Source organism: Triticum urartu, chromosome 3A (genome assembly GCF_056163025.1).
Source record: "Triticum urartu cultivar PI428250 chromosome 3A, HENAU_Tu73, whole genome shotgun sequence".
NCBI lineage: Eukaryota > Viridiplantae > Streptophyta > Magnoliopsida > Poales > Poaceae > Triticum > Triticum urartu.
The window spans coordinates 503,386,240-503,402,633 of record NC_141875.1 but is presented as its reverse complement, the minus strand read 5'-3'; the positions used below and the strand labels follow the sequence as shown (position 1 = coordinate 503,402,633).

At 50.2% G+C, this 16,394-nt stretch overlaps 1 protein-coding gene across 1 annotated transcript; it reads left to right on the top strand.

The window, feature by feature from the left end:
* Positions 1 to 939: 939 nt before the first annotated feature.
* Positions 940 to 2,509, top strand: LOC125544675 (anthocyanidin 5,3-O-glucosyltransferase). The gene has a single exon (XM_048708420.2). It carries the CDS (start codon positions 1,022 to 1,024, stop codon positions 2,399 to 2,401), a length of 1,380 nt encoding a protein of 459 aa, XP_048564377.2. The 5' UTR covers positions 940 to 1,021; the 3' UTR covers positions 2,402 to 2,509.
* Positions 2,510 to 16,394: the final 13,885 nt, after the last annotated feature.

Genomic DNA, 16,394 nt, shown 5'->3' with positions numbered 1-16,394 from the left:
GACCTGGTTTTGCCAGGCGAGGAGGATCCCACCGCGCGTTCCAACCGCGGGGAGGAAGAAAAAGTCGCGATAGGCCGGCCCGAGGGTTTCAGAGACGATTGTTGGGAAACGGACTGAAGTTTGGTCTTCTAGAGACAGACCACCGGGGCGTTGGAAGCAGAAATAACAGAGCGAACTGCAGCGCGCCTAGCCACGCAATTGAGGTATGGCGCGTCGCCACCACCACCCTCAGTGCCGGGCACGCTTCACCCATAGAAGTCCGCGAAAGCCATCACCACCTCCTCCACGAGTGGCCGCTCGACGAGACGTGCATACTTGGCCAGCAGTTCATCCGTCATGACAGCACCCTCCTCCATGAGTCCAAGGCCATTGTTTGCATTTTTCTTCTTCGATTTCCCTGAGGCAGTCTGCTCGCTCATCCATTATGTCAGTGCACCAGCAAGGGTCGTGGTCGCCCATGGATGCGTACCGATCAATAAATAATGCCACACGATAGGCGATCGGCCGGTTGAGTATGAGAAATGTACTTTGTGCTACTGGCAACGCTCTGAACAGCAAGCAAACAAGTCCTTCTAGAAGAAGATGGCGGCGACACCAAGAAGGCTCCCGTCACGGCTGACGTTGGCACTCGCGAAGGTCCCAAGGAGAAATTGGGAGCGCTACTCCACACGAGGCCAGTGGACCGGCAGCAGCCACGGACCCATACTTGTCTCCTAGCTCAGACGGCTTCACGCATGGTGGGTGGGCCGCGTGGACCATGTCCTTGAAGGTGATGTGCCGTGGAACGCAATCCTGAGACTCCTGGAGCAAGAAAGGACTCGACCGTTCGTTCGTTCGTCGTATGTGGCGCTGAGCTGAGCTCACGCTCTCACGCGGCCATGCATTGCGCTGGCCCTACCAATTTGGATTGAATTCGACGAGCCCCCTATATAGTCCCGGTGGATCGTTCGTAGAGCTGAGGAGAACAGAGCCAAACCAACCCAAAAAGCATTTGGTACGAGGACTCTAGGAGAGTGAAGCCATGAAGAAGAGCGTTGTCCTGTACCCTGGCGTCGGCGTCGGCCACCTGGTGCCGATGGTGGAGGTCGCCAAGCTGTTCCTCAAGCACGGCCTGGCCGTCACCGTGGTGCTCATCGACCCGCAGGTCGAGTCCACGGACTTCTCCTCCGCCGTCGCCCGCGCTAGGGCCTCCAACCCCTCCGTCGCCTTCCACGTCCTGCCAACGCCGCCCGCCGATTCCAACTCCGACACCGCGCCCACCAACCCCGTCGTCCAGATTTTCCGGCTCCTGAAATCCATGAACGCCCCCCTCCTCGACTTCCTCCGCTCGCTGCCCTCCGTCGACGCACTTGTCCTCGACATGTTCTGCGTCGACGCCCAAGATGTCGCCGCCGAGCTCAAGCTGCCGGTCTACTACTTCTACGCGTCGGCCGCCGCCGACCTCGCGCTCTTCCTCAACCTGCCGAGCATGCTCGCCGGCAGTAAGGTAAAGGAGCTCGGCGACTCTATCATCACTTCCCCGGGTGTTCCTCCGTTGAAAGCTTCGGACTTACCCGAGGTTACACACAACGATGAAGTACTCAAGGCCATCTTAGGCATGTTCGACCGAATGCCAGATTCCAACGGAATTCTCATTAATTCCTTCGAGTCGCTGGAGACGCGCGCGGTGCGCGCTCTCGAGGACGGGCTCTGCGTCCCTGGTCGTGCCACGCCGCCGGTCTACTGCATCGGGCCTTTGGTGTCGGGAGGCGGTGACCAGGAGCACGAGTGCCTCCGGTGGCTGGACGCGCAGCCGGACCAGAGCGTAGTGTTCCTCTCCTTCGGCAGCATGGGCACGTTCTCCGTTCAGCAGCTACAGGAGATTGCAAATGGATTGGATAAGTCAGGGGAGAGATTCCTGTGGGTCGTGCGGAGCCCGCGCAATCCCGACTACAAGTACGGCGATTCGCTGCCGGAGCCCGATCTCGAAGCGCTCATGCCGGAAGGGTTCTTGGAGAGGACCAAGGACAGAGGACTCGTGATCAAGTCTTGGGCGCCGCAGGTGGAGGTCCTGCGCCACAGGGCGACCGGCGCGTTCATGACGCACTGCGGCTGGAACTCGACGCTGGAGGGCATCACGGCAGGGCTGCCGCTGCTGTGCTGGCCGCTGTACGCGGAGCAGAAGGTGAACAAGGTGCACATAGTGGAGGGAATGAAGCTCGGGGTGGAGATGAGAGGCTACAACGAAGAGGTGGTTAAGGCCGAGGAGGTGGAGGAGAAGGTCAGGTGGGTTATGGCGCCCGAGGGCGGCAAGGCACTCAGGGAGCGGGTGGCGGCGGCGAAGGATGCAGCTGCCGAGGCGCTCAAGGAAGGGGGCTCGTCTCACTTGGCGTTTGTCCAATTCCTCAACGACCTTCCATAGCCCCTACCGTGTAGCATTGATGTGAAACTTGTAAACTTTATTTTTAATGTTCGATTTGTAGTAGCGGGCTATCTCATTTTGATATTATATGCGAACTAGGTTTATTTCTGGACCCTTCCGCAGCTACTGTTGGTTTGTTCGAAAAAAAATTGCACTCTGCTTCTTGTGAGTACTGAACTGTTGTCTCTATTAATGGAATAGTTTAGAAATCGAACTGTGCGACAACCGCCCCCCCCCCCCCCACCCACCCACACACACACAAGCCGCTCCCGCGAGCGCCCTCGGGGGTAACCCTACCTGCGGGCCTCTTCCTTCCTCGTCGCCGCCCCGCATAGCCGTCCAACGAAGCCTGACCCTTCCCTTCCTCGCAGATCCCCAGCCGGTGCGGGACGGCTGCCACAGGAGGCGTTAGGCTATGGCGGGGCCTGGTGGCGTAGCTACGGGTGCTCCTGGTGGCGGCGGGTCGTCGTCTCTGTGGGGCCTCGGGTGGCGCGGTGGCTGCAATGGAGGGGAGTGCATGGGCGCGGTTCAGCATCGGTCGGGCAGCGGATCTGGATACAGGCGGCATGGCCAACGACTGGGGACTGCCTTCGGGCTCCCGGCGGCTGCGGATGGGTCTTCCCGTCGCGGGCGCACGACAGTTCTCCTCGGGTGGCGGAGGTTTCGGTGGCGGCGCAGATCCGGGTGGTGAGGGGGCATGTGCGCGGTCACTTGACGGCGGGCTAGCGCAGCAGCCGGTGGCGGCACCCTCCCGGCCCAGATCTGGCCCTTTGGGGGCCCATTTTTGGTCTGGGCGGGCCTGGCTCGGCTCCGGCTGCGACAGTGTAACACCCCGGATGTAACTTACCATATTTGTACTCCAACTCGTGCCATTTTCGGCTCTAAGTTATGAGATTCGTGGTTAGGTTCTTGTCTTTGTTTTGCATTTTGTTCATGTCATGCATTTCATATCATGCCATCATGTGCATCGCATTTGCGTACGTGTTCGTCTCATGCATCCGAGCATTTTCCCCGTTGTCCGTTTTGCAGTTCGACACTCCTACGTCCTCCGGCACCCCCCTTATGCCTCTTTTCGTGAGCGGGTTTTAAACTTTCTCGGAATGGACCGAGATTTGCCAAGCGTCCTTGGTACACCACCGGTAGACCGCCTGTCAGGTTTCGTGCCACTTGGAGTCCGTTTGACACTCCAACGGTTAACCGGGGAACCGGAAAGGCCTCGTGTGTGTTGCAGCCCAACACCCCTCCAAAGTGGCGTAACTACCCATCCAAAACTCCCCCATCCTCTCGGCCGTTCGATCACGATCGTGTGGCCAAAAACTGCTCTTCATTTGGACACTCCCACCTCCTTCTATGTATAAATAGGTGATCCCTCCCTTTTCTCGCGCACACGAAACCCTAGCGAAACTCCCTCCGCGCCGCCGGACACGTCCGACCATCGCCGGATGAAACCGCCACCGCACCCGCACCAATCCTGTCCTGCCACGTGGCAGCGCCGCCCGCGCCCCGCCACGGCCCGCTCGGGCCCGTCACCGGCCCCCGCGGCCCGCTTCGTCGTGCCGCCGCCTCCTGCGCCTCCGCGCCCGTCGCCGCGAGCACGCGCCGCCCGCGCGGCCCGTCTCCGCCGGCGCCGGCAACCGCGCCACCAGCCGTCGCCCCGTCCGCATCCCAGCGTCGCCGCGGGTCGCCGGCCTCCGCCTGCGCCGCCCTGGCAGGAGCCGCCCGCGCCGCCCTGGCGAGCGCGCCTAGCCGCGCCGCCCAGGACCCTCCGCGCCGTCCAGCCCCTCCGGCCGCCGTCTCTCCTCGCAGCTCCGGTGAACCTCAAGCCCGATGCCGCCCGATCCCAGATCCAGATCCGTTTCGCGAGGAGATTGACCTCATTTTTTCCCTAAGTCTTTTCCCCCTCACTTTTTCAGGCCATGTTCATTATGCCATAACTCCTCATCCGTAGATCCGTTTTTCATGCATGACATATCAAAATGTTCATCATGATGTGCTCTTCATTTTGTTCCATTGTGACCTACTTGTTTGAGGCCATCTTGATGCCCAAATGACTAATGCAAGAGTGCTATAAAATGTTAGGTGCTGATTCTTAGCAGAGTATGAGCTTTTGTCATTTTTGCTACAATTGTTGTGTGCTGCATATGAACATGAGCTCTACATGTGTTTTGGTCTATGCCATGCCATATTTACAGGGGTGTATTCCATGCATTTTTGTGATCAATGTGGTGACTAGCACATGCATGCAAAGTAGCTCTCGTGATATTGCTGATTTCAGAGACTTAGAATCTCACCAAGTCATTTCCCTGCTGTTATTTTTATGCCATGTATTCATGTTGCTACAGTGAGATCCATGCTTCTTTTGAGTATCTTCAGTAAGGATAATTTTGACATATGGTTATGCTATATCCATCGATGCCCCTGTTTGCATTTATGGAGTGCCCTAGCATGTCTTAATCTTACTCTACTTTTGCTATAAAATGTTCCTGACAGATTGTTTACATGTTAATCAATTTTGCCATTGATGTAGTAGTTGATCCAAGCATGATATACACTTGTTCTTGCTTTAGTTAGCTTCATAAACATGTCTTCTTGTTGGTAGTATGCTTAGCTTGTCATGCAATGCCTTGTGGTGAGTGAATTGAGCTCGCAAAGAGGCCTTCATAGTTCTGTTTATGACATGCTCAGTTTTCTGCTAAGTCTGAATCTGTTAATGAAAATTGCTATGTTTACATGGGTGCCATCATATTTTCTGTGCCATTTTGGCTTATGGTCAGTAAGGGACTTTTGTTATATGCTTTAAGTAGATTCATTCTATGCCTTTGTTTGCTATGTTCTGTTCCTGTAGCATGTTGTTATCTTACTCTAAACATTGCTTCCTGATGTTAATTTCTGGCATGTTAGTATTTTCACCAAGTCTGTGATGCTGATATCTTTTGCACTTTTGCCATGCTTGTTTGAACCTGTTCTAGTGTGTTTTAGCCGTAGCTTAGTGTTCATCTTTTGTCAAGCATCTTGAGTAGATCACTGCCATGTGCTTTGTTGCTATGTTAGAGTGCAGTAGCTTAGTTTCTTGTTGCATTTAGATGGCATCGTGTTGTTAATCGCAGAATTGTGCCATTATTGTTTTGCTTGCCATTTGCAAAACGTGCATCCGATTCCGGTGATATTTATATCGATTTCGACCGAAATCAACTAATCTTTCTAGCGGCACACTTGGTTTGCCAAGTTGACGCCTTGATCAATCTTTTCCTTCCGTAGCTCGCATATGCATTGCATATCACATCCCGCATATCATGCCATGTTTTGCATCATATTGCTTGCGCATTGCACCGTGGTTGATTGTTGTTTCCTTTTCTTGTGTTCTTGCTTTGGATAGAGCCGGGAGACGATTACGTGATCGAGGACCCCGTTGAGTACGCTTACGAGGATCAAGCTTTCATCAACCCGGAGAACTTTGCAGGCAAGATGACCATACCCTCGAAATCACTTCTATCTTTGTTTGCTAGTTGTTCGCCCTATTGCTATGCCGCGATACCTACCACTTGCTATATCATGCCTCCCATATTTCCATGCCAAGCCTCTAACCCACCTTTCCTAGCAAACCGTTGTTTGGCTATGTTACCGCTTTGCTCAGCCCCTCTTATAGCGTTGCTAGTTGCAGGTGAAGATGGAGTTTGTTCCATGTTGGAACATGGATATTGTTGGGATATAATTATTATTATATCTTGTTTATTTTAATGCACCTATATACTTGGTAAAGGGTGGAAGGCTCGGCCTTATGCCTGGTGTTTTGTTCCACTCTTGCCGCCCTAGTTTCTGTCATACCGGTGTTATGTTCCTTGATTTTGCGTTCCTTACGCGGTTGGGTTATAATGGGAGCCCCTTGACAGTTCGCCTTGAATAAAACTCCTCCAGCAAGGCCCTACCTTGGTTTTACCATTTTCCACCTAAGACTTTTTCCCTTGGGTTCCGCGGACTCAAGGGTCGTCTTTTTTTTAAACCCCCGGGCTAGTGCTCCTCTGAGTGTTGGTCCAAACTAGAGCCCCTTGCAGCGCCACCTCGGGGAAACTTGAGGTTTGGTTTAAGTTGTACGGATTGCTTATCCGGTGTGCCCTGAGAACGAGATATGTGCAGCTCCTATTGGGATTTGTCGGCACATTCGGGTGGCTTTGCTGGTCTTGTTTTATCATTGTCGAAATGTCTTGTAACCGGGATTTCGAGTCTGATCGGGTCTTCCTGGGAGAAGGAATATCCTTCATTGACCGTGAGAGCTTGTGATGGGCTAAGTTGGGACACCCCTGCAGGGTTTTGAACTTTCGAAAGTCGTGCCTGGGGTTATGGGCAGATGTGAATTTGTTAATATCTAGTTGTAGAAAACCCGGCACTTAACTTAATTAAAATGAATCAACTGCATGTGTAGCCGTGAAGGTCTCTTTTCGGCGGAGTCCGGGAAGAGAACACGGTCTCGTGTTATGCTTGGACGTAAGTAGTTTCAGGATCACTTCTTGATCTTTATAGCTTCTCGACCGTGCTTTGCTTCTCTTCTCGCTCTCATTTGCGTAAGTTAGCCACCATATATGCTAGTGCTTGCTGTAGATCCACCGCACTACCTTTTCCCTACCCATAAGCTTAAATAGTCTTGATCGCGAGGGTGTGAGATTGCTGAGTCCCCGTGACTCACAGATTACTTCCAAAAACAGATGCAGGTGCCGATGATGCCAGTGCAGGGGACGCTACCGAACTCAAGTGGGAGTTCGATGAGGATTCAGGATGTTACTATGTGTATTTTCCAGACGATCAGTAGAGGAGCCCAGTTGGGGCGATCGGGAATCTAGCATTTGGGGTTGTATTTATTTATGTTGGTTTCGTAGTCGGACCTTGATTGTATTTTGGATGATGTAATGCTATATTTATGTATTGTGTGAAGTGGCGATTGTAAGCCAACTCTTTATCCCTTTCTTATTCAGTACATGGGATGTGTAAAGATTACCCCTCTTGCGACATGCCTACTATGCGGTTATGCCTCTAAGTCGTGCTCCGACACGTGGGAGATATAGCCGCATCATGGGTGTTACAGACGGCTCTTGCGGACGAAGGCGTGGCTCGTGCTGGGGGTTGCAGAGACGGCGGTGCGCCCACTGCAGCGCGAGGATGGGACCTACACGAGCCATCTCGAGCTCGGCCGGGACTATGTGCCTGGTTTGCTCCTCTTGTTGCGTCCGGTCGGTAACCCCAATGGCCTTGGAGGTTGTTCGGTTGGTAGCTATGCATGCACGCACGCTGGGCAGCAAGCATGGGTGCGTCCAGCAGCAGCGGCCCACCCACACGCCTGCCCGGACGCGGCGGTATCCTGTACACACGAACGCGCGCACGGCGGCCCACACGCACGTGGCTGCGGTCGAGAGTGCACAACGGCGGCAGTGGCCTACACGCGCGCACGCCTGCCTGGACGCAGCTACAACGGCGGCGTCCTGCACGCACGACGCGAGCACGACGACCTGCTGGCACGCCCACACACGGTTGCGGCTGTGGCGGCGATGGCCTGCACGCACGGGCGCGAGGACACCGACCAGCTCGAGCACGAGCTAGTACAGCGGCCAGAGCGTGGTGTCCAATGCAAGCACGGAGGGTAGAGCGTGCGAGCTACGGGAGGCATGATGTCTACTACGCAACCTTCTTCTTGTAGGTTCGTGTTGGGCCTCCAAGCAAAGAGTTTTGTAGGACAGTAGCAAATTTCCCTCAAGTGGATGACCTAAGGTTTATCAATCCCTGGAAGACGTAGGATGAAGATGGTCTCTCTCAAACAACCCTGCAACCAAATAACAAAGAGTCTCTTGTGTCCCCAACACACCCAATACAATGGTAAATTGTATACGTGCACTAGTTCGGCGAAGAGATGGTGATACAAGTGTAATATGGATAGTAGATATTGGTTTTTATAATATGAAAATATACAAAAAGGCAAGGTAGTAAGTGGTAAAAGTGAGCGAAAACGTATTGCAATGCTTGGAAAGAAGGCCTAGGATTCATACTTTCACTATTGCAAGTTCTCTCAACAATGATAACATAATTAGATCATATGGCAATCCCTCAACGTGCGACAAAAGTCACTCCAAAGTTCCTATCACGAAGAACATAAGACGAAATTGTTTGTAGGGTACGAAACCACCTCAAAGTTATTCTTTCTGATCAATCCATTGAGCTATTCCTATAAGTGTCACAAACAACCCTAGAGTTCGTAGTAAAATAACACCATATGACACACATCAATCAACCCTAATGTAACCTAGGTACTCCAATGTCACCACAAGTATCCGTGGGTCAATTATACGATATGCATCAAACAACTTCAGATTCATAATATTTAATGCAACACAAGGAACCTCAAAGAGTGCCCCAAGATTTCTACTGAAGAAATAAGGACGAAAACGTGCATCAACCCCTATGCATAGATTACCCCAATGTCACCTTGGAAATCCGCGAGTTGAGTGCCAAAACATATATCAAGTGAATCAATAGAACACCCCATTGTCACCACGGGTATCCCCCGCAATACATACATCAACTGTTCTCAAATCCGTAATAGTATTCAATCCGGTAATAGTGAAATCTCAAAGGTAAAACTCAATTCATCACAAGAAGGTAGAGGGGGGTGTCGGTGTCAAAACCGGCAGATCTCGGGTAGGGGGTCCCGAACTGTGCGTCTAAGGATCGAAGGTAACAGAAGGCAGGGGACACGATGTTTACCCAGGTTTAGGCCCTCCTGATGGAGGTAAAACCCTACGTCCTGCTTGGTTGACTTTGATGAGTATAGGGGTTACAAGAGTTGGTCTACCACAAGATCATAATAGCTAAACCCTAGATGTCTAGCCTGTATGATTATGATCGCCTCTACGGACTAAACCCTCCGAATACTTTAAAGTAGTTGATCAACAAGAACTATGTCCGGATCCGTTTAACATGTTAACCTTCCAACCATAAAGGCATAATACATAAAATAAGATATATCCATCGTCAGCTTTTTCTGACAAAACGTCACGCTTATCTGTGCTATCATTTCGAACTGTTTTTGGGCCTCCCGCCTTGCGTTTAAATACGAACTCCTATTGACACGTCTTGTCAAAGCAGAGATCGTGTCCCCTTATTGCGGGATTCTCATCTATATGAGTTTTTGTAATTTAACCGTGCTGTTCGCACGACCCCTTGGGAACAGGCGAGTTTTAAGGCTCGAGGGAGGGGGACGCTTGATATTCACAGCACATATAAGTGGATAGAATCCAACTCTTATGTCCCATGCCTCATCCTCTCTCTGCCTTCCCATCCTTGAGCTCCGACGCCCAAGTTCCAAGCTTTTCTCGCCTCCGCAACTCTTCTGACCATGGCGGGCTCTCAAGGCAAGTGGATGGTCTCCTCCATTACGAAGGAGAACATCAAGGAGCTGTGGGAGGCGCGGTATCTAACCGGGGAAACAAGCACATGCTTCCCGATCCGGCGCAGGTCACCCCTACTCCGGGGCCTCGTGAGAGGGTGGTGTTCATTCCCCATTTTCTCCGTGGCCTCGGATTCGCCCTCCACCCCTTTGTGAGGAGTCTCGTGTTCTACTATGGGCTGGATTTTCACGATCTGGCCCCAAATTCGTTCCTCCACATCCCGGCGTTCATCGTCGTGTGTGAGACCTTCCTCCGGGTCCCTCCACACTTCGACTTATGGCTCAAGATTTTCAACATGAAGCCGAAGGTGGTCGACGGGCAGTGATGAAGCTATGTACCTAGGGTAAGGTCATAGGCCTGACCTAGACACCCTCCCCTAGGACATCACCCTAAAGTCAGAAGTATTCAAGGGATACCATCATCCACTCGACCAGAAACATTCCACTTGGAAGAATCTATGTCACTCGACCATGGCAATGATCACTCGACAGACAGAAGATCGAAAGCCACTCTGAAAAGCAACGGCTGGGCGTTTACTCTGTAGACTTTGTGGTCATTTATGTCACTTTATTACTAGCTTTACCAGAACCGCCCCATCTTTATGTACCTTAAACCCTTTGTAACTGAGGGTGGGAGGGGTCTGGCGAACTCTATATAAGCCACCCCCTCCTCAGGGACAAAGGTTTGCACCCCCTGTAACTCCACACACATATAATCCAGTCGACCGCCTTCGGGCACCGAGACGTAGGGCTATTAATTCCACTGTAAAGGGCCTGAACTCGTAAATCTTGTGTGTACAGCTTCATCATAGCTGAGATCTTGCCTCCTCATACCTACCCCCCATTCTACTATCAGTCTTAGAACCACGATAGTTGGCGCCCACCGTGGGGCAGGTGTCTTAGCGACTTTTTGGTGAAGTTGCGATTTTTCCAATTCACATCATCATGGTTTCCGGTGGTGGATTGGCTGAGGGCCGCGAGATCCATCTCAGCGCGCTCGTCTTCATTGCCGACGACTCCGCCTGGCTTCAGGAAGCTCCCCTTGACATCAAGGCGCTCCCCATCCGCGGGGCGACACACTTTTGCGCGTGCGCTCGCGGCGTCCTTCTCCGGCAGCCGTCGACCCAGTATCGGTCGGCTCCCGTGGTGTCTTCGCTCCCCGCTGTTCACCGGCACAAGCGATCCGGTCGGTCGCGGCTTCAGCGGTGGGTGAAACACGCGGTGGCCCGCTAGTCGGCCACCCCACAAGTCACGGCAATCGAGCCTGACGAAACTCTCTACGGCCTGTTCGACTGGCTCCGTTGAGACCGCATCCGAATGCGACAACATCGATCTTGCGGCTGAAGTCTTGATGGTTGACGAACCACATTGTCCTCCTGGCTTCCGCCGCGACGACGGCAGCGATGGTGGCAGCGATCTGTCACGCGCTCACGAGGAATACCGCCCTGAGCCTCTTTCTTTGCAGAAGAGAGAAGAGCTTCACCGTCGCAACATGGATGCACATCACACGCCCATTGTTGGGGAAACCTCCGAGGCCCAGGCCTTGGAGGAGGCGCGCCTAGCCAACTTGGCTAAGCGCACTCGACTGGAGAACCTTCAGCGTGCACTCGACGAGCGTGCATGGCAACGGATCCTGAGTCCAGTCGATGATGGCTTTTTCCGCCTCAACCTCAGGTATACCGCACTCCGATTCAAAATCTCACAGCTGCAGCCCGTATAGCCGAGTCAATCCAGCCTTCCCAGTCGGAGGCTGGCAGAGGTTTGATGCAGATCCGGGCCTTACTCCGAGCAGCAGGAGAGCAGAACACAGCAGTGTCTCAGTCGCGGAATAGGATTCATAGCAGATCTATGATGGCAGATATAGTTCAGTCGGCCCACAGCCCAAGATCGCCTCCACGGCGTGAGGGACGTGGATACCGGTAGGATCAGTACATAAACCATGAGCAGTATGATCACTGACTCGGTCATGATGACCGTCGTCGAGTGCCCACACCTCCTCCGATGAGTGGATCATATTGCCCCTCGAAGTGGTGAGAGAAGAATACCAGCCGACCCAAGGGAGCCAGGCTTTGATGTGAGTTCTATTCTCGTCCAAGGTCTAGTTGACAGGAACATAGCACACAGGGAGGGCCTTGATAGAGATCACCCGACTGGCAACAGAGTTCATGTTTCAGGCCCAGAGTGTTTCAGCAGAGCCATCAGAGCCGCAGTGATTCCTCCCAACTTCAGGTTGGCGACTGGAGTCAGCAAGTTCACTGGTGAGTCTAAGCCTGACACTTGGCTTGAAGATTACCGAGTGGCTATACAGATCAGTGGCGGCAATGATGAAGTGGCCATGAGGCATCTTCCTCTGATGTTAGAAGGTTCAGCCAGACCATGGTTGACTCAGTTAGTGCCAGGTAGTATATTCAGTTGGGAAGAACTTGCCTGAGTGTTTGTTAAAACTTTTAAGGGTACTTGCAAGCGGCCAGCAGGGTTAACGGAATTGCAGCATTGCATGCAAAAACCGAGTGAGACTTTGAGAGATTACATTCAGAGGTGGACCACTTTGCATCACACAGTGGAAAATGTATCCCACCATCAAGCAGTTTGCGCCTTCAAGGAATGCGTTAAAAATCGGGAGTTGGTCCTGAAATTCGGTCGGACAGGGGATATGTCTCTGACTCGGATGATGGAAATAGCCACTCGATATGCTAACGGAGAAGAGGAGGATCGACTCCGCAGTGGGAAGAGCAAACCAGTCGATCAAGACACCGATGGAGGCAATTCCAATCGGAAACAAAAGCGTAAAACTGAACCTACAGGACCTGGTGAAACTGCGGCAATGATTCAAGGAAAGTTTAAAGGGAAACCTAAGGGGCCCTGGACCCCTAAGAAAGTAAAAGATGCAGCTGGTAACGATGTGATGGATTTGCCATGTCACATTCACACCAAGAAAGATGTAGAAGGCAATCTGATTTATTCTAAGCATACCACTCGACGGTGTCGGGTTCTGATCAAGCAATTCTGAGAGAAACAACCGAATGAGAAGGAAAAAGAATGTGACAAGGATGAAGACAAAGAGGAAGATGATGGTTTTCCCAATGTCAATTCCACCCTAATGATTTTTGCTGACGTTGAGAGCAAAAGTTGACTGAAAGTTATCAACGGAGAAGTGAATATGGTTGCTCCGGCGACGACAACATACCTGAAGTGGTCACAAACAGCTATCACATTCGACCAATCTGACCACCCTGCTCGCATAGCCACTCCAGGGAGGCAAGCATTGGTGGTTGACCCAGTTGTTGGAGGTACTCGATTGACAAAAGTGTTGATGGATGGTGGTAGTGGTCTGAATATTCTTTATGCTGAAACCTTGAAAGGGATGGGCATTCCGATGTCCAAACTTAGTGAGAGCAACATGAGCTTCCACGTCGTCATCCCTGGCAACAAGGCTGAATCACTCGGCCAGATAACCTTGGACATGGTTTTCGGTGATTCAAAGAATTACCGTAAGGAAAAGTTGACATTTGAGGTAGTGGATTTCCAGAGTGCTTATCCTGCTATTCTGGGGAGGCCTGCATACGTGCTCAGGAAGAAGCGCTCATCCAGTTCCTCCGTGAGAACTGGGACATCTTTGCATGGAAACCTTCTGACATGCGAAGTGTACCCAGGGGACTGGCTGAGCATCGTTTGCGAGTTGACCCGAAAGTGAAGCCAGTCAAGGAACATCTTAGGCGGTCTGCCGTACAGAAGAGAAAAGCAATTGGCGAGGAAGTGGCTCGGCTCTTGCTACCTCTTGAGCACTTGCATTGGTTTTCCCTTGAAGAGTAAAGGATGGTGCAACAAAGTAGCGTAAGTATTTCCCTCAGTTTTTTAGAACCAAGGTATCAATCCAGTAGGAGGCTACGCGTGAGTCCCTCGCACCTACACAAAACAAATAAATCCTCGCAACCAACGCGATAAGGGGATGTCAATCCCTACACGGTCACTTACGAGAGTGAGATCTGATAGATATGATAAGATAATATTTTTGGTATTTTTATGATAAAGATGCAAAGTAAAATAAAAGCAATGAAAATAACTAAGTATTGGAAGATTAATATGATGAAGATAGACCCGGGGGCCATAGGTTTCACTAGTGGCTTCTCTCAAGAGCATAGGTATTTTACGGTGGGTGAACAAATTACTGTTGAGCAATTTATAGAATTGAGCATAGTTATGAGAATATCTAGGTATGATCATGTATATAGGCATCACGTCCAAGACAAGTAGACCGACTCCTGCCTGCATCTACTACTATTACTCCACACATCGACCGCTATCCAGCATGCATCTAGAGTATTAAGTTCATAAGAACAGAGTAACGCCTTAAGCAAGATGACATGATGTAGAGGGATAAACTCAAGCAATATGATGAAAACCCCATCTTGTTATCCTCAATTGGCAACAATACAATACGTGCCTTGCTGTCCCTACTGTCACTGGGAAAGGACACCGCAAGATTGAACCCAAAGCTAAGCACTTCTCCCATTGCAAGAAAGATCAATCTAGTAGGCCAAACCAAACTAATAATTTGAAGAGACTTGCAAAGATAACCAATCATACATAAATGAATTCAGAGAAGATTCAAATATTGTTCATTGATAAACTTGATCATAAACCCACAATTCATCAGTCTCAACAAACACACCGCAAAAGAAGATTACATAGAATAGATCTCCATAAGAGAGGGGGAGAACTTTGTATTGAGATCCAAAAAGAGAGAAGACGACATCTAGCTAATAACTATGGACCCGAAGGTCTGAGGTAAACTACTCACACTTCATCGGAGAGGCTACGGTGTTGATGTAGAAGCCCTCCATGATCGATGCCCCCTCCGGCGGAGCTCCGGAACATGCCCCAAGATGGGATCTCGTGGATACAGAAAGTTACAGCGGTGGAATTAGGGTTTTGGCTTCGTATCTGATCGTTTGGGGGTACGTAGGTATATATGGGAGGAAGAAGTACGTCGGTGGAGCAATAGGGGGCCCACGAGGGTGGAGGGCGCGCCTTGGGGGGGGGGGTAGGCGCTCCCCCTACCTCGTGGCCTCCCTGTTGGTTGCTTGACATAGGGTCTAGATCTCCTGGATCTTGTTCGTTTCAAAAATCACGTTCCCGAAGGTTTCATTCCGTTTGGACTCCGTTTGATATTCCTTTTCTTTGAAACCCTAAAATAGGCAAAAAAAACAACAATTCTGGGAGTAGGCCTCCGGTTAATAGGTTAGTCCCAAAAATAATATAAAAGTGGATAATAAAGCCCAATAATGTCCAAAACAGTAGATAATATAGCATGGAGCAATCAAAAATTATAGATACGTCGGAGACGTATCAAGCATCCCCAAGCTTAATTCCTGCTCGTCCTCGAGTAGGTAAATGATAAAAAAAGAATTTTTGATGTGGAATGCAACTTGGCATAATTTCAATGTAATTCTTCTTAATTGTGGTATGAATATTCAGATCCGAAAGATTCAAGACAAAAGTTCAATATTGACATAAAAATAATAATAATTCAAGCATACTAACTAAGCAATTATGTCTTCTCAAAATAACATGGCCAAAGAAAGTTATCCCTACAAAATCATATAGTCTGGCTATGCTCTATCTTCACCACACTAAGTATTTAAATCATGCACAACCCCGATGACAAGCCAAGCAATTGTTTCATACTTTTGACATTCTCAAAACATTTTCAATCTTCACGCAATACATGAGCGTGAGCCATGGACATAACACTATAGGTGGAATAGAACGGTGGTTGTGGCGGAGACAAAAAGGAGAAGATAGTCTCACATCGACTAGGCGTATCACTGGGCTATGGAGATGCCCATCAATAGATATCAATGTGAGTGAGTAGGGATTGCCATGCAACGATTGCACTAGAGCTATAAGTATATGAAAGCTCAAAAAGAAACTAAGTGGGTGTGCATCCAACTTGCTTGCTCACGAAGACCTAGGGCATTTTGAGGAAGCCCATCATTGAATACACAAGCCAAGTTCTATAATGAAAAATACCCACTAGTATATGAAAGTGATAACATAGGAGACTCTTTATCATGAAGATCATAGTGCTACTTTGAAGCACAAGTGTGGTAAAAGTATAGTAGCATTGTCCCTACTCTCTTTTTCTCTCATTTTTTTATTTGGGCTTCTTTGGCCTCTTTTTATTTTATTTTATTTTTCGTCCGGAGTCTCATCCCGACTTGTGGGGGAATCATAGTGTCCATCATCCTTTGCTCACTTGGGACAATGCTCTAAAAATGATGATCATCACACTTTTATTTTCTTACAACTAAAGAATTACAACTCGGTACTTAGAACAAGATATGACTCTATGTTAATGCCTCCGGTGGTGTACCGGGATATGCAATGACTCATGAGTGACATGTATGAAAGAATTATGAATGGTGGCTTTGCCACAAATACAATGTCAACTACATGATCATGCAAAGCAATATGACAATGATGGAGCGTGTCATAGTAAACGGAACGGTGGAAAGTTGCATGGCAATATATCTCGGAATGGCTATGGAAATGCCATGATAG